The following is a 27,175-nucleotide window of genomic DNA, read 5'->3' on the forward strand; positions in this document are numbered from 1 at the left end:
TTAATAAAAATAAACACACGACCCATAATTTTGTCAGGAATGACACGAATAGTGAATCACGACCTTTGGCCAAGGCGAAGACCGAGAGACAGCATTAAGCTTATGCCCATGACGCCCGCCAATCGGGTGATGAATCACGACCCGTGAAGTGTTCGACCCTGGACGCCTAGCTTGTGTGTGCGTTGAGGTCACACGCACTAGGACTCGGTCCGTACACGGAGGAGACACTTGTGAGTCGTGGGCGCACTCAACTGGTGTCCTCCACGTCTCGTCTCGGCAGGCATCCGAAACTCAACGGAAACCCGGAACCCAAGCCCGAAAAGGACCCAATCCAATCCACCGTAACCCACTAAGGGCTCCGTCGTTGCTTCCTCGTTCGATTTCTTCTCCGCCTCGCGCACCGACGTCGACGCCCTGCCTCTCCCCTCGCTCGTTCCACGGTGATCGGAGCCTCCAGGTACCCTCTCTCTCTCTCTCTCTCTCGCTCGCTCGCTCGCTCCCTCTCTCTGCCCCGTTGTGCTATCTAGCTTAGGCAGGTATTCCTCTCTCGCGCCGTCGCGCGGGGTTGCCTCTCCACTCGGGGGCTCCACGCCGGCCGGGGAGAGGTCCCAGGCGAAGCCGCTGTGTCGCCGGCCGTTTCTCGGACTTGGGTTGGCGCTAGAGACCGATTTCGCGGGCTACTCCGCGGTGGCCCGGCGGATTTCTTAGGGCTGCTCCGCTCCAGCGGGGGGTTCAGGGGGGACATGAAAAAGCTCGACCCTTTGCCGCGAGGCGCTGAAATTAGGCACCCATAATACCGGGTTACATAGCTAAAAATAGATTACGAAATTTCGCGCATTTCATCCCAAGGGAGGGAGGGACGCTACCGTGGGTTTTAGTTTTTTCACAACGCATAGCAACCGTGACAGCATACATGCTCTGCCGACCGTTGTGCTGCGCTTTGGAATTCAGTTAGTTAGGGGGGGGGGGGGGGGGTCTTACTTGCTAGTAGTTTCATTAACTTCAAATCGCAATCGCAGTAAGAAGTGCCTTTGAATGACTATTGCAGTATTATACAGCCCACAAACAGAATATTCCTAGCAGTGCTTTCTTGCTTGATTTCCCTGATAGAATTCAGTTCATGCTTGCCATCTATTTTTGAGGTCCTGAGAGAACCAAACACCTGCTGCAGGTGTTAAACCGGGATATTCCGAAAAAGGGCACCTGCACAATCTGGTGTCATCATGACATCGCAGGTATCCCCGTCACAGGGCGCAGGTGGCAGCGACGTCGAGGACGAGGATGTTGAGCTGTTCTCGGTTAATTGGAACCAGGACCATAGTTGCTTCAGTGCTGCCACAGCCAATGGCCTCAGGATGTTTAGTTGCAAACCATTCAAGGAGCAATTAAGGAGGATTCAGGAGGACGGAGGATTTCGAATTGTCGAGATGCTGTTCCGCACCAACATATTTGGCCTTGTGGGTCAGGGAGCCGACAAGCAGTATCAACAAAACAAACTCACCATCTGGGATGATTGCCGTAACGTTCTCATTGGTGACTTCTCATTCAAGTCCAACATCCGAGCTGTCAAATTGTCCAAGGACTATTTTGTGGTTGCTCTCGAGCACGAGATACATGTTTACAGTTTTAAGACTCTGAAGCTCATCCATCTTATTGATACCACGTCCAACCCGAAAGGATTGTGCTGCCTCTCGCATCATGCAGACATTTCAGTGATGGCCTGCCCTGGGACGCGCCAAGGAATTGTCCGGGTTGAGCATTTTGGGTCGAAGGAGACCAAGTTCATCACTGCTCATGACTCCAACATTTCATGCATGACACTCACCGTGGATGGTCTCCTCTTAGCAACAGCCAGTGTTAGGGGTACTTTGATCAGAATATTCAACACGATGGACGGCGCTTGTCTGCAGGAGGTGAGGCTGCGGAATACTCTTCTTTTTTCCGTTAGTTTCTCTTAGTGCTTCATAGGATGAATCTTTGTTCAGTGTCATCTTTTGAGTTCTCTTGAATTGTGACTTGTGTTTTGTGCATAATCTATTTACTTTATATGTTTCAGCAATGGGAAGTTAATGGTTTTTCTTGTCGTAATATTTAGGTGCGCAGAGGGGTGGACAAAGCTGAGATATATAGCATTGCACTATCACCAAACCTGCAGTGGTTGGCAGTGTCTAGTGACAAAGGCACAATGCATATTTTCAGTTTGAGAGTGAGGCCTAGAGGGAAAGATGCAAGTAATGGGAAATCTGCAATTGCTGGTCGACAAATGGATCGTAGTTACTCATCTGGTTCTGTTGGGTCCAATGCGAGCTCATCATTATCTTTCATGAAAGGTGAGAGGATACTCTGCTTCTTCTAGTGAACCTTTCTAGTTGATTTGATTGCAATCTTCTGGAGTATTAGATTCTCTCAAAATCTATGTTTTTAAGGCGACGCCTTACCGCCTTAGGGAGGGGGGGCGCTTTGGCGCCTAGGCGCCCAAAGCGGTCGATTTTCCAAAGCGGAGGGGGAGTGCTTCGACGCCTAGGCGTCGCCTTAGGGACGCTTTAAAAACATAGCTCAAAATTTAAACCACTTTGAAAATACGCATTATTACTTTTTCAATTGATCATTTTCACTAGCCTTTTGTGAATATATATAAATTTGCACTTTCAGTATTCTTTCAAGACTGGGATCATGCATTTATTTACCTCATAGCAAAGTCGATCTGTCTTTTGGTGCTAACTTAGCATGATCCTAGATTCTAATTGGTAAAGTGGCACATCTGTTTTCATTTGCTAAGATCCCGATGCCATCAAAATGTTGTGCCAATTGGTAAAACTATTATTTGAGTCTTGCTGGTCACTATATGTGATAATATAGGCCGAAATCACTGTTCTGACCTTCTCAGCGATCTTTGTCACAAATTGAACTCGACATGAAAGTATTTCACGATCTGACCCTTTTAGAAACGCCACAGACCGCGGCGTTTCCGCTCCACATAGAAACGCCGAGCTGTCTTGCGTTGCAGCTCCACATGTAAACGCCGAGGTATATCGTGTTGCTTCTCCACATGGAAATGCCAACCGCTTTGGCGTTTCTGTCCTATATGGAAACGACATTGGTTTTAGCGTTTCATATGTGGTAATACTCCACAGCTCGATCGGGAGGAGCATGTATTGATTAGCGCAGACTGCAACTCTCTCCGGTGCAGTTTCTGTTGAATGGGCTTCGTATTCAAGCTTCACTCGTCCAGTCAGTGTTTGTTCCTGCTGCGAATCGGTTGCAGTTGATTCTCTGTGGCCCACCTCTGTTTACAGTTGAAGTGACTGGACAATGGAACTTTATTGGTTAGTGGGACACAGTACAGGTGCAGCAGGCGGCACGTCCAGATGCAGCGAGCCAGCGAGTGAGAGTGCTGATATCAGTGACTACGAAACACGCATGAAAATCTGGTAGCTAGCTAGCTGTCAGTGTGTCACATACGAGTACTTGTGCTGTATGAAATGGACCCGATGGACTCTTTCTCTGTCATGACAATGAGTGATAGATAAGAATATTTCTCTTCTCTCGCCATCCAATGTGGGCGTTGGACTTGCTTGAACACAGCAGGCCATGGTGACCTCTTCTGTACTAGCTCCTGCAGCTAGCTTGCTTCAATCATCAGTACAATATAGGAATAGATAGCTCTAGCTAGCTATCTGATTCCTTGTATGATTCACGAGGCTGGCCAGGCTAGAAAGTAGAGTAATGGTAGTCTACACTGATCAGTGTGTATAGTACTGCTGCCACGTTCAGACCGCTGCGTTTCCACGTACTACCACATATGAAACGCCAAAGGCGATGGCGTTTCCATATAGGACAGAAACGCCAAAGCGGTTGGTGTTTACATGTGGAGAAGCAACGCGAGATACCTTGGCGTTTACATGTTGAGCTGCAACGCAAGAAAGCTCGGCGTTTCTATGTGGAGCGGAAACGCCACGGTCTGTGGCCTTTCTAAAAGGGTCAGATCGTGAAATACTTTCATGTCGAGTTCAGTTTGTGACAAAGATCGTCGAGAAGGTCAGAACAGTGATTTCGTCCGATAATATAAGGATAGGCACAGTACTTCCTACACTTTTCTATCCCGTGCTGTTCTTAGCTCACCAGATTCTTAAACAGTGCTCTCCTTGTTTCATTTCAATCAAAATGGAGCCTAGCAGTTTGCTTGTGTTCTTGTAATATGTTGTGTTAGCCGTGTGTTCCCATTTGTTTGGACTGGTAATGGCATCCATAGACATCAATATTTCCGATTTAAGATACGGATAATGACAAATAAGCATAGCAAAGGCACGCCATGCTATTTCAACGTCCGAGGCTTAGGTGGAGTCCATCGTGTCCTGCATTTGTTGTCGTACCCAAACATGATCTGGCAGGCAGCCATTTGTGCTATATTTGGTACATTACTGTACAAATGAATCCCTTTTGTTTAACTGATATTTCTACGTTGGCTTGAAGTAGCAGGGAACAATCGCATGGCATGTACATCTGCATGATAGCTTGTAAAAGAGAAAATCAGCATTGAAACTGAGAATATTTTGCTCTCTCCCATCTTATCTTGAGTATATTCAACTTATGCACATTGAATTTTTCCAGGAATTCTCCCCAAATATTTCAGTTCAGAATGGTCATTTGCTCAGTTCCGTTTACCCGAAGTCACACGCTATATTACAGCATTTGGAGATCAAACCACTGTGATGATGATCGGTCTGGATGGCAGGTACTCTGTTTTTTCACAAAAATTGTTTAACAAAGTACAAGAAAACTAGCATTTTCACCAACACTGGTAACCAAATGAGATTCGTTCCATGCCTCTTTTTCTATTAGTGGCATTGCCTATTTCTAAAAAGACATGATTACAAGGAAAAAAGAAGCTAAGAGCTATATAATTTCTAACAATTTGACGCCACCTTGATGTTTTCTTCTATTACAAAATGATGCGCGTGAAGTCGTTCTACTTGGACATTCATGATCATAAATTGACATAGCACCGTGTAGTTAGATTTTTTCGAAAAGGAGGACAGCCCCCATTTTGGGAAAAAAAAATCTAACTATGTACTGGATCTCATTTAGGTTAGCTGGTGGGTAAATAATTTTGCAGCGGCATAAGTGGTGGCGATAGATGGGCCTTGATGACTTATCCTTCGTTAGCTAATGCATTATCTTGTACTTGCATATGCTGGGATTTGATTTTCACTAATTGCATCGGTCTTTTTTTGTGTGTGGCATGTTTAGTTTCTATAGGTGCAGCTTTGACCCTGTAAATGGCGGGAAGATGGTGCTGGATGAATTCATCCGGTTTATGAAACCCAGCATGTCCCGATCCAGGACTCCAAACACCTGAGGAGCTGAGTTTCGTGGCCATGGCGATCATGCCATTCTCTAACTACATGTACATATAAGATTTCACCAAGTCCACCATGTATATAGTCGCGGGTTAAGGAGAAGTGGGTATTCAGCGCCATCTTTTTCCTTCAAGGTTGGTCCCATGTGTGTTTTTGTTGACAAACCTTTGGCGTCGCGTTGCCGATGATGATCAAATCCTTTTGGTTTGGGGAAACCATAGTCCATTTCGTGCTACACGTCAGCCGAGCAGCGTTGCAACTTTGTCACGCTCGTCAAGATGATGGTCAGACTGTTGATTTGCCTCAGATTTGTTGTAATCGGTTATCTTCTGAACCTCAGCATTGGTTTCTCTTGTGCTGATATCCAAAGCATCAGTTCTAGTGGTTTTCACGACATTTTCTGAGATTTTAATCCGAGGGTACAAGCTTGCAAAAGCCTGATTGTTCTAGTAAAAGAAATCTTGTGCCAACAAGACGAGAAGTTTCAGAAAAACTAGATGGGAAGTTTTTTTTTTTCCGAGAAACTTTCAATCATGTTCAATCATGGTAGTATAAGGAACAACAAATGTAATAAAATTAAAACCATGTACGTGGACCACCTAACGACGACTACAAGCACTAGAGCGAGCTGAAGGCGCACCGTTGTCATCGTCCCTCTCTCGTCGGAGCCGGGCAAACTTTGTTGTGGTAGAAAGTCAGGAAGTCGCCATGCTAAGGTCTCATAGAATAAACATATCCATTTTAGACTAGCACCGACTGAATCGTGCGAGATCCGACAAAGACACACCTTCACACGCCCTTCGATGATACTATGCAAACCATCAGGATAGGGATAGAACATGGGAGACATTACTCCCACTAAGGAACATTGTAGCCGGCACACAAACCCAACCAAGACGCTAAATCTAACCAGAACGAGATCCCTCCCGCCGGCAGAGGGCCGAGATCCTAAACACCTTCATGACCAAGAGGCTATCGGAGATGGAGGGAGCTCCTCTGATGTACGGCGACTGCCGTTGGGCCATTGACAGGTGAGCCAACTTCCAGTCAGGCCCATGAGTCAGTGACGAAACGGCGCCCTGCCGCACGGCAGGGGATCCTCGTCCATCAGAGATGGGGCTGACCGGCCAAGGCGCCAACAGGGGGAGAAAGGGCTTGTCTCGTGGACGAGGAAAGAGATTGCGGGGAACATGATGATACGTTGCTTCCACGATTCCATCTATGCTCCATAAACCGCGCAGGATACCTTAACGAGCGTTGCTTCACCAGCAGCCGAGACCAAAACTGTGTCGCCATCGTGATCCAGGCCAAGCAGACGAGATCTTCGCCCCGGCGGCCGTTGCTCACGCCTGCGCTGGGGTCGCTGGGCAAATAAAGTCCGACCCGTTTAAGTTGGTTACATTACATTGGCATAAAATTCATGTAGTACAGTACAAAATGATCCAAGGACTGCTTCAAACTCGGTCCGTACCCTCTATCCAACCTCACAAGAGCGAGCAATTCAGCTAGCAGGCGCATCAAGTGTACAATCATACGCAATCCCGGTCGCACATGCAGACGCTCTACGAGTTCAGACTCATCGACAATCCTTGAGTTCTTTTCTTTCTACCGCAGTTCAGACATCAGATATAAACTAGCAAGGATTTCACGTTAATTAGCATCCAACACCAGCGGCCTAGTAGCCCTGCTTCATCCTTTCGAATCGCGTCTTCTCGTCCTGTAAACAGAAATCTCAAAATGTCAGTGGCATATCTCGTCAAGTCTTCATATGCATCCGCAGAAATTAATTCAACTGGAACGACCATGTCCAGATCAATTTGGAGGATGGCTGAAACTGTACAGGCACCGGCAGTCTACTATAAGTAACAAGAAACCTGACAGATGTCAGGCAAAGCATCATATTTTAACATCTTCTTAGCTTCCGGTGCTCGCAACATAAGGAATATCTAAATCCAAATCCACAGATTCAATCTAACGAATATGGAGACATGCCATATGATTTGGAAGTTCTATCCATTCTTCCCCTGACAAAGAGAAGGTGCACTGGGAGTGAACTACAGCGGCAGAGCACCCTGGGCAATTGAATTAGGCAGTTCAAATAATATGTGGGCCATTATTTCTGTCTTAAATGGTTGACAAGTGAGATAAGAGAGACTCAGCATCTAAAGTTTTGCTTGGCGGTGGAAACATACATAGTCTATTAACGATACAAACTAGGCTGAAGATACAAATAAAAGGAGCAAATCACATGTAGTCTACTATATCCTTAGTGTCTCCTAACACAGATACCCTTTTTGAGTCGCACAGCATGAAGTCATCAATCATCACTACCAAATAAACACACTAGGTATTGTTGTCCTTATTTAGCAGCCATCAAATTTTGTGAAAGAAAAATCTTTCCCAAAAGTCACCACTGTTTGGATCGAAAAAGGAATGGCCAAGTGAGCTCAAGACAGACATTTTTCCTCATTCAAAGCCTTCAGAATGACCCAATTCTATAAAACTAACAGTAATTTAAGAAAGTTTCCATTATATGTATTATTCCTTGTTTTATGCCAACATTACAAACAAATTGGACGGTAGTGCCATCGCGCGCAAACAGACAAAATTTGCCTCTATTTAGCAAAACACTAATTCAGAAAAGGTGAAGCAACCTGGGAAACTAAAGATGACACTCCCTCCGATCCATATTCGCTCCAATGGATGTATCTAGCACTGAAATATGTCTAGATACATCCATTTCATCGACAAGTAATATGAATCAGAGGGAATGTTTATGTTAAGGAAGATGCAGCTCCAGGGAGTAACATAACAAGTTCTACATGTGCAAACTAAAGATGCAACTTCAGCCATAACAAATACTTGAAATTATACTGATGGAGTTAGAAGGTGGCCTGTTTTCTTATTACAAAAGAAAATATAGCGCTAGCAATGAATGAATTGGTAATCTTCTACAGAAGCAATTGCCAATAATTGTGACGTGCCTAGTTAATAAGTAGTACTGTACATGATAGCTATTTGTGCTATTACACAGCAAAAGAAGAAAGTACCAGCATGCTCTCAGTTTTTTTTTTGAACCCTCGCATGCTCTCAGTTGTTGTGTGATCAAGAGCTTAGCTTGGAGCAAGACGATTTGCAACCAAAGTATTCAGGGAATTTCTAGACCCGCAATCTTAGTTTCTTATTCTGTAAGGTGCAACTTTCCGACAGGTTAACTTTATGCTTAGTGGCAGTGTAAGTAGCAAGTCAACTGACGGCCTAAAGAGCAATGCACATGAAAACAGCACGATGTTGTATAGAAATCTTAGTGTAAAGGAACATTAATAGCCCAAAACATGAATACTTATTTCTGGATGGTTGTTCCCTGTCTGGGAAGTTACAGTAAACAGTTAATCAGCACCAACAATCATTGAAGATCAATAGTGACTTGTGATGGATTCTAAAATTAACAGTATCTATGAAATAAGAATGGCATTCAGCTATGTTTAGTTTTCCTAGTTTTTCCAAGGACTGGTTGGTTGAGAGATGTTTGCACTATTTAATTTCTGTTTTACTTCCAAGACTACTCATTTTACGAGAGAAAGTACAGAACTAAAAGCAGCATATTTTTCCAATGACAGTACAATAAAACAAATTACGTTGTACTAACTCTACTCAAATATATTGGCCATGAAAATGCAAATTTAATAGCACAAGACACTAGCTTTTATACAGGCCCACACTATTCAATGCTATATTGGAGGCTACAAAGAGTAGCTAACTATTGAGCTATGGACAAGAAACAGACCTCAAAAGCTTGCTTCAGGTTCTCGAGCTCCTTGTCTAGATCATTGATTGCTTGGGTATACGCCTGCGTTGGGGAGGATTGGCTTGCAGTATGGATCTGCCCACATAATAAAACATGAGAGTAAAATCTAATCCGACAAAGGAATAGAACAAACATAAATATGCACCCTACCCTAACAATGATCTTGTACTGAAGGGGGTGAGGCAGCTTATAGCCAGCAAAGAGAACATTTGGGTCCCTGTGCAGCTGCCTGCAGAATCTCATAGATATAGAAGAACATTATAAGGTGTGAACTGATGAACATAACCAAGGAAAAAAAGGCACGCAGTTTATCTACACTTACATGCGGAGGATGTTGCCGATGGTGTGGTCCTCACGTTCAATTGTGAAAGATGCAGCATTCATGATCTTTGTATCCTTCTCAAAGGACACCCTGCATTACATGAATATACATAATAGCAAGGATTACATCCATAATCAAAACAGCAGGTAGAGACTACCACAAGCCTTAATAATTGTAATAAAAGTAAAAAAAGGTTCAAAGCATCAGATTTTCATAACTGCATGCCAAAAGGATCACCTGAACAGGTGCAAAATGGCTATTAATGACAGAATTTAAATGCTTGATAATTATTTAAAGGAAGTTGCATCCCACTCCTTTTTCACAAAAATGTCTATACCTGACAAAACACAATTGAAGCATTTTCTAGAAAAATGTTGGAGAAAGTTTGGTGTTAGAATAGACTCACTTCTTTGTGCCCTCAGGCACGACGAAGCGCTCATAGCGGTCAGGGGCATTCATCTCCAATCAACACCTGGCTCCTAAAATACATCGATACGGATACGTGTATCAGTATCGGGCCAATATGGATACGTAAATTCGTCATTTTGGAAAAGCGCTAATACGGGGATGCATTTACTATTTTTTAATTCACAAAAATAATATATGTATAGAAGCTAGGAACAGCAGATTACCTTCTTGTTTGCTCTACTGTGGATGCTGGAGCAGCTCCAAGCCCCTCCAATTGACAATCTTGATGCCCTGTTCCAACTCCAAGTTTCAAAGGGGTAGAATTAGACTTTTAGTAAGTGTAAAATGCATCAAATCAAATCATTAGCTAGTTGTACATCTATCATGGCATAACACAAAAGGTGGAACCTGAAGATCAATCAGCTAACATGCAAAAGGAGAAACAATCACTTTAAACGGAAATATTTTAGGTCTGACTGTTAAAATTAACAACATAGCACAATAATACCACTGTATTCCCAATCATAAACAAAGTACTAATGTGTTTACCAATTCCGGCCAGTATAACCAAAACAAAGCTCCTGCTCTCTCAAGTTGCATGTTACTGCTAACTGCTAAGCTTTGGTTTCAGGTAAAGACAGTGCAGATAAAACAACTTAATCTTTTCCTTTTCATATATCGTCAATCATTGCATGTTTCACTGCTAACATGTTTAAACCAAAACATCTGCTCATCTGAAAAAAAAATCAAACTACAATTTGTAAAAAATTGCCCCTACAAGCATTATCACAAACACCTATCAAGCAAAATCCTTTCACATGTTAACTTGAACATGCACTGGAAAAATCATGCAGCAAGTAGTCATCTAGAAATAATCATCGTTATATTCTCGCAATATCAAATACAGTATACAGCAAGTGCTCATCCAATACAAAAATCAGGAAAAAAATTGAACAAACAGAGGATGGAAGAGGAAGGACGAAGGACGAAGGGTTGGTGACTACCTGCCTATGGACTGGTCGGCGGCGTTGCTCCGGGCGGCGGCGTTGCTGGGCGGGAGCGCCTGCTCCAGGGAGGGAGGCGCTGCTGGTGGGAACGGCTGCCCGACGGAGCGAAGCGCTGTTGGGATCCTGTACCTGCGGCCGGGCAGCGGAGGCTTCGGCCGACTGGGCGAGCCGCGGCGGTGGGCCGGCGGCTACTATGAACCCTAGATCTCGCGCTCGGGGAAGGAGGCTCGCTTTTTCTTTTATTTTTTTTATTTTTTTAGTTCACTGATTAATATTTTAAGTATTAAGGAAAATAAAAGCCTATAAGTAGGAGTGTAATACGTAGACAACTGGACATGGAATTAAGAAAATAATAAAAGCCTGCAATAGTTAGACAACTAGACGTAGAACCACCGGTAGGAAACAAAATCTTTCCCTAATAATAAAGCGATTATCGCTTCTGCCCGCCTGTTCATCGTCATTTAAATTATCCTTAAAGTTGGCGAGAATTACCCACCAATGCCACGCATAAGTGCGAAAAACGATTCGTCGTATAATGACCACGTCAAAAAAAAAACGCACGCATCTTCCGCTGTCCGCACGCACTCCCCGCCCACCCACTGCATCGCCGCGCCCGTCGCCCAAATTGCTCGGCCGTTGCTGGGATTCCCATGGATCCGTCTCCATCTTCAAACGGAGCAGAGCTGCCATCCCCACTTTGTCGTCGCATCGCATCCCCGTGCCCTTGTGTTGTTCCGACATCCACTCCTCGCCTTCCTTTGCTCGAGAAGAAAGGAAGAGAATTGAGGCTAATTAATAACATCGGGCTAATTAATCCGGTGGCTGGAGTGTAGATCCGGCGAAGTTGGAGGAGATGGCGCCATCGCTTTCCAGCAGCAGGGCGTGCGACTCGGAGGTGAGCAACGCTCGGCGTCCATGACGATATCGATCTGCAGCAGAAATGGAGATGTGAGAGAGAGGGCAACGAGCGTGGCGAACTAGCAGATAGGGGAATGGAAGGAGGAGGAGGAGCGCAGGGCAGGGGCGGAGGCGCTCGAGATGCGGGCCTGAGCAGCAGCTTCGTGTGTAGCGGAGGCGGCGCTCGGAAGAAAACTGATTGGGAACGAGAAGGAAGAATGGGCACTTCTTGTGCGTGCATTTTTTTAGTATAGGAAAAAAGAGTGTGTCACGTGAAGTGTTTAGGCCAAGCCTAAATTCTGAACGAAAGAGAACTCTTTTGAACCAAACAATAAATTATATCTATAAACTAAAAGAAATTATCTACAAAAAATCAACATAGTAAAAGTAATTTAAAAAATGTTGACTGTTTTATATATGTGTTCACAATTTTTTAAAAGTCACAATTTTTCCAGAAAATCAATTTTTTTAAACAAATACATTAACAAATGTTCACAAATCAAAATTATTCATAATACAATTTTTTTTCAAATAATGTTTTCCTTCAAAAAATCAATCCATTTTTTGTTAAAAACAAATAAGCATTTTAGTTTTTTCAAGAAGAAAAAAATAAAATGATCCACAAAGAATTCCATGAACCACTGCTCTTCCATCAGATGAACACCAAGATGTCCTTTTAACATCGAATTTTTTTCTTCGAAAAGCAATAATCAATGTAACCTTATTACAGACATTTATTACAATTGTTTAAACACTCCCTTGCGCTCGACAAGATTAGTTTTATTTTATTTTATTTTGCGGGGTTAAAAGGATTTCATTGCTCAACTGTTGAAAAATTCGTTCCTACATAGCAGAGAAACTTCTGCAGGTCCAGAGCGCAACCACACTGTAGTTCGGCCCTCTGATCGTCCGAAAGCAGCAATAGTGTAACTAACCGTGTTCTGATTCCTACTTACATGAGCAATATTGATACCCCTTTCACCAAGGAGCCTCTTAATGTCTTGAACTATCATTCTATGTGGTGATCTATCAAGGGTAGACTACTTGATCAACTTGACCGCATCCATGCAGCCCATCTCAATGTCCACCGGTAGAGTAGACGATTGTAGAGCAAGGCTTAATCCCACTTGGCACGCCAACAACTCAGCTTGGAGTGGTCTGGAACAATGCAAGATGGAACGACAAGGGGAGAAGACAATGTTGCCGTTATTATTGTTGGGGAACGTAGTAATTTCAAAAAATTTCCTACGCACACGCAAGATCATGTGATGCATAGCAACGAGAGGGGAGAGTATGATCTACGTACCCTAGTAGATCGACAACGGAAGCGTTTGGTTGATGTAGTCGTACGTCTCCATGGCCCGACCGATCAAGCACCGAAACTACGGCACCTCCGAGTTCTAGCACACGTTCAGCTCGATGACGATCCCCGGACTCCGATCCAGCAAAGTGTCGGGGAAGAGTTCCGTCAGCACGACGGCGTGGTGACGATCTTGATGTACTACTGCTGCAGGGCTTCGCCTAAGCACCGCTACAATATTATTGAGGACTATGGTGGCTGGGGCCGCCGCACACGGCTAAGAATAAGATCACGTGGATCAACTTGTGTCTTTCTGGGATGCCCCTGCCTCCGTATATAAAGGACTAAAGGGGGGGGGTGCGGCCGGCCTAGGAGAGGCACGCCAGGAGAGTCCTACTCCCTCTGGGAGTAGGATTCCCCCCCCCCAATCCTAGTTGGAATAGGATTCGCGGAGGGGGGAAAAGAGAGAGAGGGGCCGGCCCCCTCTCCTTGTCCTATTCGGACCAAGGGAGGGGAGGGGCGCGCGGCCCATGTTGGGCTGCCTCTTCTCTTTTCCACTAAGGCCCATTATGGCCCATATAGCTCCCGGGGGGTTCCGGTAACCTCCCGGTACTCCGGTAAAATCCCGATTTCACCCGGAACACTTCCGATATCCAAACATAGGCTTCCAATATATCAATCTTTATGTCTCGACCATTTCGAGACTCCTCGTTATGTCCGTGATCACATCCGGGACTCCGAACAAACTTCGGTACATCAAAATGCATAAACTCATAATATAACTGTCATCGTAACCTTAAGCGTGCGGACCCTACGGGTTCGAGAACAATGTAGACATGACCGAGACATGTCTCCGGTCAATAACCAATAGGGGGACCTGGATGCCCATATTGGCTCCTACATATTCTACGAAGATCTTTATCGGTCAGACCGCATAACAACATACGTTGTTCCCTTTGTCATCGGTATGTTACTTGCCCGAGATTCGATCGTCGGTATTCCAATACCTAGTTCAATCTCGTTACCGGCAAGTCTCTTTACTCGTTCTGTAATACATCATCCCGCAACTAACTCATTAGTTGCAATGCTTGCAAGGCTTAAGTGATGTGTATTACCGAGAGGGCCCAGAGATACCTCTCCGACAATCGGAGTGACAAATCCTAATCTCGAAATACGCCAACCCAACATGTACCTTTGGAGACACCTGTAGAGCTCCTTTATAATCACCCAGTTACGTTGTGATGTTTGGTAGCACACAAAGTGTTCCTCCGGCAAACGAGAGTTGCATAATCTCATAGTCATAGGAACATGTATAAGTCATGAAGAAAGCAATAGCAACATACTAAACGATCGGGTGCTAAGCTAATGGAATGGGTCATGTCAATCAGATCATTCACTTAATGATGTGATCCCGTTAATCAAATAACAACTCATTGTTCATGGTTAGGAAACATAACCATCTTTGATTAACGAGCTAGTCAAGTAGAGGCATACTAGTGACGCTTTGTTTGTCTATGTATTCACACATGTATTATGTTTCCGGTTAATACAATTCTAGCATGAATAATAAACATTTATCATGATACAAGGAAATAAATAATAACTTTATTATGGCCTCTAGGGCATATTTCCTTCAGTCTCCCACTTGCACTAGAGTCAATAATCTAGATTACACAGTAATGATTTTAACACCCATGGAGCCTTGGTGCTGATCATGTTTTGCTCGTGGAAGAGGCTTAGTCAACGGGTCTGCAACATTCAGATCCGTATGTATCTTGCAAATCTCTATGTCTCCCACCTGGACTAGATCCCGGATGGAATTGAAGCGTCTCTTGATGTGCTTGGTTCTCTTGTGAAATCTGGATTCCTTTGCCAAGGCAATTGCACCAGTATTGTCACAAAAGATTTTCATTGGACCCGATGCACTAGGTATGACACCTAGATCGGATATGAACTCCTTCATCCAGACTCCTTCATTTGCTGCTTCCGAAGCAGCTATGTACTCCGCTTCACATGTAGATCCCGCTACAACGCTTTGTTTAGAACTGCACCAACTGACAGCTCCACCGTTTAATGTAAACACGTATCCGGTTTGCGATTTAGAATCGTCCGGATCAGTGTCAAAGCTTGCATCAATGTAACCTTTTACGATGAGCTCTTTGTCACCTCCATATACGAGAAACATATCCTTAGTCCTTTTCAGGTACTTCAGGATGTTCTTGACCGCTGTCCAGTGATCCACTCCTGGATTACTTTGGTACCTCCCTGCTAGACTTATAGCAAGGCACACATCAGGTCTGGTACACAGCATTGCATACATGATAGAGCCTATGGCTGAAGCATAGGGAACATCTTTCATATTCTCTCTATCTTCTGCAGTGGTCGGGCATTGAGTCTTACTCAACTTCACACCTTGTAACACAGGCAAGAACCCTTTCTTTGCTTGATCCATTTTGAACTTCTTCAAAACTTTGTCAAGGTATGTGCTTTGTGAAAGTCCAATTAAGCGTTTTGATCTATCTCTATAGATCTTAATGCCTAATATGTAAGCAGCTTCACCAAGGTCTTTCATTGAAAAACTCTTATTCAAGTATCCCTTTATGCTATCCAGAAATTGTATATCATTCCCAATTAGTAATATGTCATCTACATATAATATCAGAAATGCTATAGAGCTCCCACTCACTTTCTTGTAAATACAGGCTTCTCCAAAAGTCTGTATAAAACCAAATGCTTTGATCACACTATCAAAGCGTTTATTCCAACTCCGAGAGGCTTGCACCAGTCCATAAATGGATCGCTGGAGCTTGCACACTTTGTTAGCTCCCTTTGGATCGACAAAACCTTCTGGTTGCATCATATACAACTCTTCTTCCAGAAATCCATTCAGGAATGCAGTTTTGACATCCATCTGCCAAATCTCATAATCATAAAATGCGGCAATTGCTAACATGATTCGGACAGACTTAAGCATCGCTACGGGTGAGAAGGTCTCATCGTAGTCAATCCCTTGAACTTGCCGAAAACCTTTTGCGACAAGTCGAGCTTTGTAGACAGTAATATTACCGTCAGCGTCAGTCTTCTTCTTGAAGATCCATTTATTCTCAATTGCTTGCCGATCATCGGGCAAGTCAACCAAAGTCCATACTTTGTTCTCATACATGGATCCCATCTCAGATTTCATGGCCTCAAGCCATTTTGCGGAATCTGGGCTCACCATCGCTTCTTCATAGTTCGTAGGTTCATCATGATCTAGTAGCATGACTTCCAGAACGGGATTACCGTACCACTCTGGCGCGGATCTTACTCTGGTTGATCTACGAGGTTCAGTAGTATCTTGTTCTGAAGTTTCATGATCATCATCATTAGCTTCCTCACTAACTGGTGTAGGTGTCACAGAAACAGTTTTCTGTGATGTACTACTTTCCAATAAGGGAGCAGGTACAGTTACCTCGTCAAGTTCTACTTTCCTCCCACTCACTTCTTTCGAGAGAAACTCCTTCTCCAGAAAGTTTCCGAATTTAGCAACAAAAGTCTTGCCTTCGGATCTGTGATAGAAGGTGTATCCAATAGTCTCCTTTGGATATCCTATGAAGACACATTTCTCCGATTTGGGTTCGAGCTTATCAGGTTGAAGCTTTTTCACATAAGCATCGCAGCCCCAAACTTTCAGAAACGACAACTTTGGTTTCTTGCCAAACCACAGTTCATAAGGCGTCGTCTCAACGGATTTTGATGGTGCCCTATTTAACGTGAATGCGGCCGTCTCTAGAGCGTATCCCCAAAACGATAGCGGTAAATCAGTAAGAGACATCATAGATCGCACCATATCTAGTAAAGTACGATTACGACGTTCGGACACACCATTGCGCTGTGGTGTTCCGGGTGGCGTGAGTTGCGAAACTATTCCACAATTTTTTAAATGTACACCAAACTCGTAACTCAAATATTCTCCTCCACGATCAGATCGTAGAAACTTTATTTTCTTTTTACGATGATTTTCAACTTCACTCTAAAATTCTTTGAACTTTTCAAATGTTTCAGACTTATGTTTCATTAAGTAGATATACCCATATCTGCTTAAATCATCTGTGAAGGTGAGAAAATAACGATATCCGCCACGAGCCTCAATATTCATCGGACCACATACATCAGTATGTATGATTTCCAACAAATCTGTTGCTCTCTCCATAGTACCGGAGAACGGCGTTTTAATCATCTTGCCCATGAGGCACGGTTCGCAAGTACCAATTGATTCATAATCAAGTGGTTCCAAAAGTCCATCAGTATGGAGTTTCTTCATGCGCTTTACACCGATATGACCTAAACGGCAGTGCCACAAATAAGTTGCACTATCATTATCAACTCTGCATCTTTTGGCTTCAACATTATGAATATGTGTGTTACTACTATCGAGATTCAATAAGAATAGACCACTCTTCAAGGGTGCATGACCATAAAAGATATTACTCATATAAATAGAACAACCATTATTCTCTGATTTAAATGAATAACCGTGTTGCATCAAACAAGATCCAGATATAATGTTCATGCTTAACGCTGGCACCAAATAACAATTATTTAGGTCTAATATTAATCCCGAAGGTAGATGTAGAGGTAGCGTGCCGACTGTGATCACATCGACTTTGGAACCGTTTCCCACGCGCATCGTCACCTCGTCCTTAGCCAATCTTCGCTTAATCCGTAGTCCTTGTTTCGAGTTGCAAATATTAGCAACAGAACCAGTATCAAATACCCAGGTGCTACTGCGAGCATTAGTAAGGTACACATCAATAATATGTATATCACATATACCTTTGTTCACCTTGCCATCCTTCTTATCCGCCAAATACTTGGGGAAGTTCCGCTTCCAGTGACCAGTCTGCTTGCAGTAGAAGCACTCAGTTTCAGGTTTAGGTCCAGACTTGGGTTTCTTCTCTTGAGCAGCAACTTGTTTGCTGTTCTTCTTGAAGTTCCCCTTCTTCTTCCCTTTGCCCTTTTCCTTGAAACTAGTGGTCTTGTTTACCATCAACACTTGATGCTCCTTCTTGATTTCTACCTCCGTAGCTTTCAGCATTGCGAAGAGCTCGGGAATAGTCTTATTCATCCCTTGCATATTATAGTTCATCACGAAGCTCTTGTAGCTTGGTGGCAGTGATTGGAGAATTCTGTCAATGACGCAATCATCTGGAAGATTAACTCCCAATTGAATCAAGTGATTATTATACCCAGACATTTTGAGTATATGCTCACTGACAGAACTGTTCTCCTCCATCTTACAGCTATAGAACTTATTGGAGACTTCATATCTCTCAATCCGGGCATTTGCTTGAAATATTAACTTCAACTCCTGGAACATCTCATATGCTCCATGATGTTCAAAACGTCGTTGAAGTCCCGATTCTAAGCCGTAAAGCATGGCACACTGAACTATTGAGTAGTCATCAGCTTTGCTCTGCCAGACGTTCATAACATCCGGCGTTGCTCCTGTAGCAGGCCTGGCACCCAGCGGTGCTTCCAGGACGTAATTCTTCTGTGCAGCAATGAGGATAATCCTCAAGTTACGGACCCAGTCCGTGTAATTGCTACCATCATCTTTCAACTTTGCTTTCTCAAGGAACGCATTAAAATTCAACGGAACAACAGCACGAGCCATCTATCTACAAACAAGCAAGATACTTATCAGGTACTAAGTTTCATGATAAATTTAAGTTCAGTTAATTTACTTAAAGAACTCCCACTTAGATAGACATCCATCTAATCCTCTAAGTGATTACGTGATCCAAATCAACTAAACCATGTCCGATCATCACGTGAGATGGAGTAGTTTCATTGGTGAACATCACTATGTTGATCATATCTACTATATGATTCACGCTCGACCTTTCGGTCTCCGTGTTCCGAGGCCATATCTGTATATGCTTGGCTCGTCAAGTATAACCTGAGTATTCCGCGCGTACAACTGTTTTGCACCCGTTGTATTTGAACGTAGAGCCTATCACACCCGATCATCACGTGGTGTCTCAGCACGAAGAACTTTCACAACGGTGCATACTCAGGGAGAACACTTCTTGATAATTAGTGAGAGATCATCTTATAATGCTACCGTCAAACAAAGCAAGATAAGATGCATAAAAGATAAACATCACATGCAATCAATATAAGTGATATGATATGGCCATCATCATCTTGTGCTTGTGATCTCCATCTCCGAAGCACCGTCGTGATCACCATCGTCACCGGCGCGACACCTTGATCTCCATCGTAGCATCGTTGTCGTCTCGCCAAGCTTGTGCTTCCACGACTATCGCTACCGTTTAGTGATAAAGTAAAGCATTACATCGCGATTGCATTGCATACAATAAAACGACAACCATATGGCTCCTGCTAGTTGCCGATAACTCGGTTACAAAACATGATCATCTCATACAATAAAAATCAGCATCATGTCTTGACCATATCACATCACAACATGCCCTGCAAAAACAAGTTAGACGTCCTCTACTTTGTTGTTGCAAGTTTTACGTGTCTGCTACGGGCTTAAGCAAGAACTAATCTTACCTACGCATCAAAACCACAACGATAGTTTGTCAAGTTGGTGATGTTTTAACCTTCGCAAGGACCGGGCGTAGCCACACTCGATTCAACTAAAGTTGGAGAAACTGTCACCCGCAAGCCACCTCTGTGCAAAGCACGTCGGGAGAACCGGTCTCGCGTAAGCGTACGCGTAATGTCGGTCCAGGCCGCTTCATCCAACAATACCGCCGAACCAAAGTATGACATGCTGGTAAGCAGTATGACTTATATCGCCCACAACTCACTTGTGTTCTACTCGTGCATATAACATCAACATATAAAACCTAGGCTCGGATGCCACTGTTGGGGAACGTAGTAATTTCAAAAAATTTCCTACGCACACGCAAGATCATGTGATGCATAGCAACGAGAGGGGAGAGTATGATCTACGTACCCTAGTAGATCGACAACGGAAGCGTTTGGTTGATGTAGTCGTACGTCTCCACGGCCCGACCGATCAAGCACCGAAACTACGGCACCTCCGAGTTCTAGCACACGTTCAGCTCGATGACGATCCCCGGACTCTGATCCAGCAAAGTGTCGGGGAAGAGTTCCATCAGCACGACGGCGTGGTGACGATCTTGATGTACTACTGCTGCAGGGCTTCGCCTAAGCACCGCTACAATATTATTGAGGACTATGGTGGCTGGGGCCGCCGCACACAGCTAAGAATAAGATCACGTGGATCAACTTGTGTCTTTCTGGGGTGCCCCTGCCTCCGTATATAAAGGACTAAAGGGGGGGTGCGGCCGGCCTAGGAGAGGCGCGCCAGGAGAGTCCTACTCCCTCTGGGAGTAGGATTCCCCCCCCCCCAATCCTAGTTGGAATAGGATTCGCGGAGGGGGGAAAAGAGAGAGAGGGGCCGGCCCCCTCTCCTTGTCCTATTCGGACCAAGGGAGGGGAGGGGCGTGCGGCCCATGTTGGGCAGCCTCTTCTCTTTTCCACTAAGACCCACTATGGCCCATATAGCTCCCGGGGGGTTCCGGTAACCTCCCGGTACTCCGGTAAAATCCCGATTTCACCCGGAACACTTCCGATATCCAAACATAGGCTTCCAATATGTCAATCTTTATGTCTCGACCATTTTGAGACTCCTCATTATGTCCATGATCACACCCGGGACTCCGAACAAACTTCGGTACATCAAAATGCATAAACTCATAATATAACTGTCATCGTAACCTTAAGCGTGCGGACCCTACGGGTTCGAGAACAATGTAGACATGACCGAGACATGTCTCCGGTCAATAACCAATAGGGGGACCTGGATGCCCATATTGGCTCCTACATATTCTACGAAGATCTTTATCGGTCAGACCACATAACAACATACGTTGTTCCCTTTGTCATCGGTATGTTACTTGCCCGAGATTCGATCGTCGGTATTCCAATACCTAGTTCAATCTCGTTACCGGCAAGTCTCTTTACTCGTTCTGTAATACATCCTCCCGCAACTAACTCATTAGTTGCAATGCTTGCAAGGCTTAAGTGATGTGCATTACCGAGAGGGCCCAGAGATACCTCTCCGACAATCGGAGTGACAAATCCTAATCTCGAAATACGCCAACCCAACATGTACCTTTGGAGACACCTGTAGAGCTCCTTTATAATCACCCAGTTACGTTGTGACGTTTGGTAGCACACAAAGTGTTCCTCCGGCAAACGGGAGTTGCATAATCTCATAGTCATAGGAACATGTATAAGTCATGAAGAAAGCAATAGCAACATACTAAACGATCGGGTGCTAAGCTAATGGAATGGGTCATGTCAATCAGATCATTCACTTAATGATGTGATCCCGTTAATCAAATAACAACTCATTATTCATGGTTAGGAAACATAACCATCTTTGATTAACGAGCTAGTCAAGTAGAGGCATACTAGTGACGCTTTGTTTATCTATGTATTCACACATGTATTATGTTTCCGGTTAATACAATTCTAGCATGAATAATAAACATTTATCATGATACAAGGAAATAAATAATAACTTTATTATTGCCTCTAGGGCATATTTCCTTCAATTATCACGTAGGATCATACCGGCTCCTGCTAATTCACCATCGGCTTCGACGAACGACCCGTCAACATTCAGCTTCACACGACGACATGAGTAGTTTTAAAAGTTTAAACATTTCCTTGCGCTGGTATACCTCAATTGTAGGTGTGTCATGAGGTGGTCAAGATCATCGTATTGTAATTGGTCAAATTTGAACACATTTCAGTCAGGTGGACACCGTGCCCACTTTCAATGAGGATGGCAAGGAGTATAATTGGACTAGAGGACATGGACCTTTGGAGGGGTCATGAGTTGTGCTTTGAGCTAGGGGCCTATGTTTTTTTTCTCCCGGTGCAATGCACGGGCATATTTCCTAGTTATATTGAAAATCATACTTGTTTTTCACCCTTTCGTCGTCTAAATTGAAATTATACTCAACCAATAGTAAAGGGAAGCAACACCTGCAAACACCCTCATCATATAAGTTTTGAAGACCGCAATAGCCGCTCTTCCCTTGTGACCAGATCTTTGCAATACATCACCACTGATTCAGAGGATTGGAGAAATTGGACCAAGACACAGAACAACAAAAGGAAGATGTTGAAGTCGCTAGACCAATAGCCAGCCAATAGCTATACTTAAAAGACACGAACTGCCAAGATCTGAAGGAAACCAACAAATCTAGGATATAAACTCTCATGGGCCCTTCGTCGGCGCCCGATCAGACAGAGTCAAGATAGGGTGAGACCTTGTTCCAACAAAACATCGCCGCCACTACCTCATCGATGTCATAGAAGAAAAAAACCCGAGAACAAAGAAAATGAGATGGATGGGTCCCTACTCCTCTTGTTGTCTGCAGAGGCCGTCGGACGATAAAGATGAGGATGGCCGAGGCGGCAATGTGTACCAAAACTATGGTGATGGTGGCTAGGGTTGGGAGCCGGTGATGCAGAGCATCCTACGGTCATCCCCATGGACCTACCATCGTCTCAAGAAGTGCCAAGAGGACCTATGACTAGAGCTAGAGCTAGAGCTCTCGAGACCGAGGTGACTTCTCTCCTTAGTGTTATTGCATATGATCCTCTCGAGACATGGCTACTACCTAAGTCCAGAATGTTATGCATGATTAGGTATCAAGAGGACCCTCCCTAAGATGCACGTGAAGACGGACAAGTCCCCAAGTTCACGGATGAAGAGAACCAATGGAAGGAGTCAAGAACACGCCCCAGGCCCCGGACATCCGGCCACGACCCCGGACATCCGGCCCCTGGAAGTGTCACCAGCAGCAAGGAGCCAGCAGCCAAGTCTACACGGCCCGGACATCCAGCGACCAACCCATACATCCGGCGCATCCCGAGCTCCCGAACATCCGGCCTCCAGCCCGGAAATCTGGACCCTGCCATTCCAGAGAGCAACAAGGCCAGCCCCTCCATCCTAGACATCCGGCCCCCCAGCCCGGACATCCGGCCCCCCAGCCCGGACGTCTGGCCCCGCGTGAAAGCCCGGACATCCGGCCCGACGCCCGGACGTCCGGCCTCCCCTGTCTGCGCACAGTGTAAGGGCTCGAGGCCCGTGTACCCCTTTGCCCACCTAGACTATATATACTCCTCCTCGCCCCTCTTTCTAGGGTTAGCAAAGGATTAGCTCATATTTTGTGTGAGAGCTTTGCTCATCCACTTGGTTACCTTCTCCTCGGAGATAGCGCCTCCTCGGAGAAGATCCCCCAAGCGGATTCAAGACCCCTTTATGGGAAGAACCTCAAGACCTCCTCACGGAGAAGACCGACTACCTTTGTATCGTCCCTAGTTGACCATGGATCGTGTGATCTCTTATGTACTCGAGGATCTAACACATGTGTGACTATTTCTTGTTGGTTTAGTGATTCTCTCATGTTTCCCCTTGTGTTTCCCCTTGTTTCCCCCTCGTGTTCTTTGTGTTCATCGCGGGATCCACTCCTTTCGTGAAAGATCGACCCCTAGGGTTCCTACCATACATCATCTTGATATCTAGAGCCATGTTGATCACGATTTCGGAGCCTCCCCGTTGTGTTTCTAGCCTTGTTTTTGTTGATTTGTTCCTAATTCGAAAATTCCCCACAAAAATAGCCCCAATTTTTTGTGTGTGATTTGTTGGTGTGATGAAGTTTTGTTGGATTTGATCCACGGATTTTGTTGGGGAACATAGTAATTTCAAAAAAATTCCTATGCACACGCAAGATCATGGTGATGCATAGCAACAAGAGGGAAGAGTATCGTCCACGTACCCTCGTAGACCGTAAGCGGAAGCGTTATGAGAACACGGTTGATGTAGTCAAATGTCTTCACGATCCGACTGATCCAAGTACCGAAGCATGGCACCTCCGAGTTCAGCACACGTTCAGCTCGATGATGTCCCACGAACACCGATCCAACAGAGCTTCACGGGAGAGTTCCGTCAGCACGACGGCGTGATGATGGTGATGATGTTGCTACCGACACAGGGCTTCGCCTAAGCACCGCTACGATATGATCGAGGTGGATTATGGTGGAGGGGGGCACCGCACACGGCTAAGGGATCAATGATCAACTTGTGTATCCTAGGGTGCCCCCTGCCCCCGTATATAAAGGAGCAAGGGGGGAGGCCGGCCAGCCTTGTTGCGCCCCAAGGAGAGGAGGAATCCTCTTCCAACCAGGAAGAGGATTCATCCTTTCCTAGTCCAACTAGGAAGAGGGAAGGGGGAAGGAAAGAGAGGGAGAGGGAGAGGGAAAGAGGGGCCGCGCCCCCTCCCCTAGTCCAATTCAGACTCCTCATGGGAGGGGGCGCGCCACCTCCTGGGCTGCTGTCCTCTCTCTCCCCTCAGGCCCACTAAGGCCCAATACTTCCCCCGGGGGGAGGGGGGGTTCTGGTAACCCCTCCGGCACTCCGGTTTTCTCCGAAACCATCTGGAACATTTTCGGTGTCCGAATAAAGCTGTCCAATACATCAATCTTTACGTCTCGACCATTTCGAGACTCCTCATCATGTTCGTGATCACATCCGGGACTCCGAACTACCTTCGGTACATCAAAACACATAAATTTATAATACCGATCGTCATCGAACTTTAAGCATGCGGACCCTACGGGTTCGAGAACTATGTAGACATGACCGAGACTCATCTCTGGTCAATAACCAACAGCGGAACCTGGATGCTCATATTGGCTCCTACATATTCTACGAAGATCTTTATCAGTCAAACCGCATAACAACATACGTTCTTCCCTTTGTCATCGGTATGTTACTTGCCCGAGATTAGATCGTCGGTATCTCAATACCTAGTTCAATCTCGTTACCGGCAAGTCTCTTTACTCGTTCCATAATGCATCATCCCGTAACTAACTCATTACATTGCTTGCAAGGCTTATAGTGATGTGCATTACTGAGAGGGCCCAGAGATACCTCTCCGACAATCGGAGTGACAAATCCTAATCTTGATCTATGCCAACTCAACAAGTACCATCGGAGACACCTATAGAGCACCTTTATAATCACCCAGTTATGTTGTGACGTTTGGTAGCACACAAAGTGTTCCTCCGATACTCAGGAGTGGCATAATCTCATAGTCATAGGAACATGTATAAGTCATGAAGAAAGCAATATCAACAAACTAAACGATCATCGTGCTAAGCTAACAGATGGGTCAAGTCAATCACGTCATTCTCTAATGATGTGGTCCTGTTAATCAAATGACAACTCATGTCTATGGTTAGGAAACATAACCATCATTGATTCAACGAGCTAGTCAAGTAGAGGCATACTAGTGACACTTTGTTTGTCTATGTATTCACACATGTACTAAGTTTCCTGTTAATACAATTCTAGCATGAATAATAAACATTTATCATGATATAAGGAAATATAAATAACAACTTTATTATTGCCTCTAGGGCATATTTCCTTCAGTCTCCCACTTGCACTAGAGTCAATAATCTAGTTCACATCGTCATGTGATTTAACATCAATAGTTCACATCTTTATGTGATTAGTTAACATATCCATGTGACTAACACCCAAAGGGTTTACTAGAGTCAATAATCTAGTTCACATCGCTATGTGATTAGCACCCAAAGAGTGATCATGTTTTGCTTGTGAGAAATTTAGTCAACGGGTCTGCCACATTCAAAGCCATATGTATTTTGCAAATTTTCTATGTCTACAATGCTTTGCACAGAGCTACTCTAGATAATTGCTCCCACTTTCAATATGTATCTATATCGAGACTTAGAGTCATCTAGATCGGTGTAAAAAGTTTGTATCGATGTAACTCTTTACGATGAACTCTTTTATCACCTCCATAACCGAGAAATATTCCCTTAGTCCTCTAAGGATAATTTTGACCGCTGTCTAGTGATCTGCTCCTAGATCACTATTGTACTCCCTTGCAAAAATCATGTTAAGGTATACAATAGGTCTGGTACATAGCATAGCATACTTTATAGAACCTATGACTGAGGCATAGGGAATGACTTTTCATTCTCTTTCTATTTTCTGCCGTGGTCGAGTTTTGAGTCCTTACTCAACTTTACACCTTGCAACACAAGCAATAACTCCTTCTTTGACTGTTCCATTTTGAACTACTTCAAAATCTTGTCAAGGTATGTACTCATTAAAAATATATCAAGCGTCTTGATCTATCTCTATAGATCATGATGCTCAATATGTAAGTAGCTTCACCGAGGTCTTTCTTTGAAAAACTCCTTTCAAACACTCCTTTATGCTTTCCAGAGAATTCTACATTATTTCTGATCAACAATATGTCATTCACATATATTTATCAAAAATGATGTAGTGCTCCCACTCACTTTCTTGTAAATACAGGTTTCACCACAAGTCTGTATAAAACCATATGCTTTGATCACTTTATCAAAGCATATATTCCAACTCCAAGATGCTTGCACCAGTCCATAGATGGATCGCTGGAACTTGCTCACTTTGTTAGCACCTTTAGGATCGACAAAACCTTCTGGTTACATCATATACAACTCTTCTTTGAGAAATCCATTAAGGAATGCAGTTTTGACATCCATTTGCCAGATTTTATAAAATGTGGCAATTGCTAACATGATCCGGACAGACTTTTAAGCATCGATACGAGTGAGAAAATCTCATCGTAGTCAACACCTTGAACTTGTCGAAAACATTTTTGCGACAATTCGAGCTTTGTAGATAGTAACACTACTATCAGTGTCTGTCTTCCTCTTGAAAATCCATTTATTCTTAATGGCTCGCCGATCAACGGGCAAGTCAATCAAAGTCCATACTTTGTTCTAATACATGGATCTCATCTCAGATTTCATGGCTTCAAGCCATTTTGCGGAATCTGGGCTCATCATCGCTTCCTTATAGTTCGTAGGTTCATCATGGTCAAGTAACATGACCTCTAGAATAGGATTAGCGTACCACTCTGGTGTGGAACGTATTCTGGTTGACCTACGAGGTTCGGTAGTAACTTGATTTGAAGTTTCATGATCATCATCATT

The 27,175-nt window shown here is 44.3% G+C and overlaps 2 protein-coding genes across 4 annotated transcripts; one reads left to right on the top strand and one right to left on the bottom strand.

Annotated features, from left to right (window-relative positions):
• Positions 1-307: 307 nt before the first annotated feature.
• LOC125551896 (autophagy-related protein 18d) lies at positions 308-5,756 on the top strand. The gene is made up of 5 exons (XM_048715289.1): positions 308-457; positions 1,172-1,913; positions 2,096-2,330; positions 4,612-4,735; positions 5,251-5,756. Exons 2-5 carry the CDS (start codon positions 1,224-1,226, stop codon positions 5,357-5,359), a joined length of 1,158 nt encoding a protein of 385 aa, XP_048571246.1. The 5' UTR covers positions 308-457; positions 1,172-1,223; the 3' UTR covers positions 5,360-5,756.
• A 990-nt stretch (positions 5,757-6,746) lies between these two features.
• Positions 6,747-11,998, bottom strand: LOC125551904 (DNA-directed RNA polymerases II, IV and V subunit 11). Of its 3 annotated transcripts, none has more exons than XM_048715310.2 (7): positions 10,907-11,998; positions 10,123-10,189; positions 9,897-9,969; positions 9,491-9,580; positions 9,319-9,397; positions 9,148-9,243; positions 6,747-7,077 (listed from the first exon to the last, which is right to left on the bottom strand). In XM_048715310.2, exons 3-7 carry the CDS (start codon positions 9,947-9,949, stop codon positions 7,036-7,038), a joined length of 360 nt encoding a protein of 119 aa, XP_048571267.1. In that variant the 5' UTR covers positions 9,950-9,969; positions 10,123-10,189; positions 10,907-11,998; the 3' UTR covers positions 6,747-7,035. The 3 variants fall into 3 exon arrangements, with proteins under 3 accessions (XP_048571267.1, XP_048571274.1, XP_048571258.1); XM_048715317.2 differs by having other exon boundaries at positions 10,123-10,198; positions 10,903-11,998; XM_048715301.2 differs by having other exon boundaries at positions 10,903-11,997.
• Between the last annotated feature and the right edge of the window lie 15,177 nt (positions 11,999-27,175).

The sequence above is a fragment of the Triticum urartu genome, chromosome 1A (genome assembly GCF_056163025.1).
Source record: "Triticum urartu cultivar PI428250 chromosome 1A, HENAU_Tu73, whole genome shotgun sequence".
NCBI classification, from domain to species: domain Eukaryota; kingdom Viridiplantae; phylum Streptophyta; class Magnoliopsida; order Poales; family Poaceae; genus Triticum; species Triticum urartu.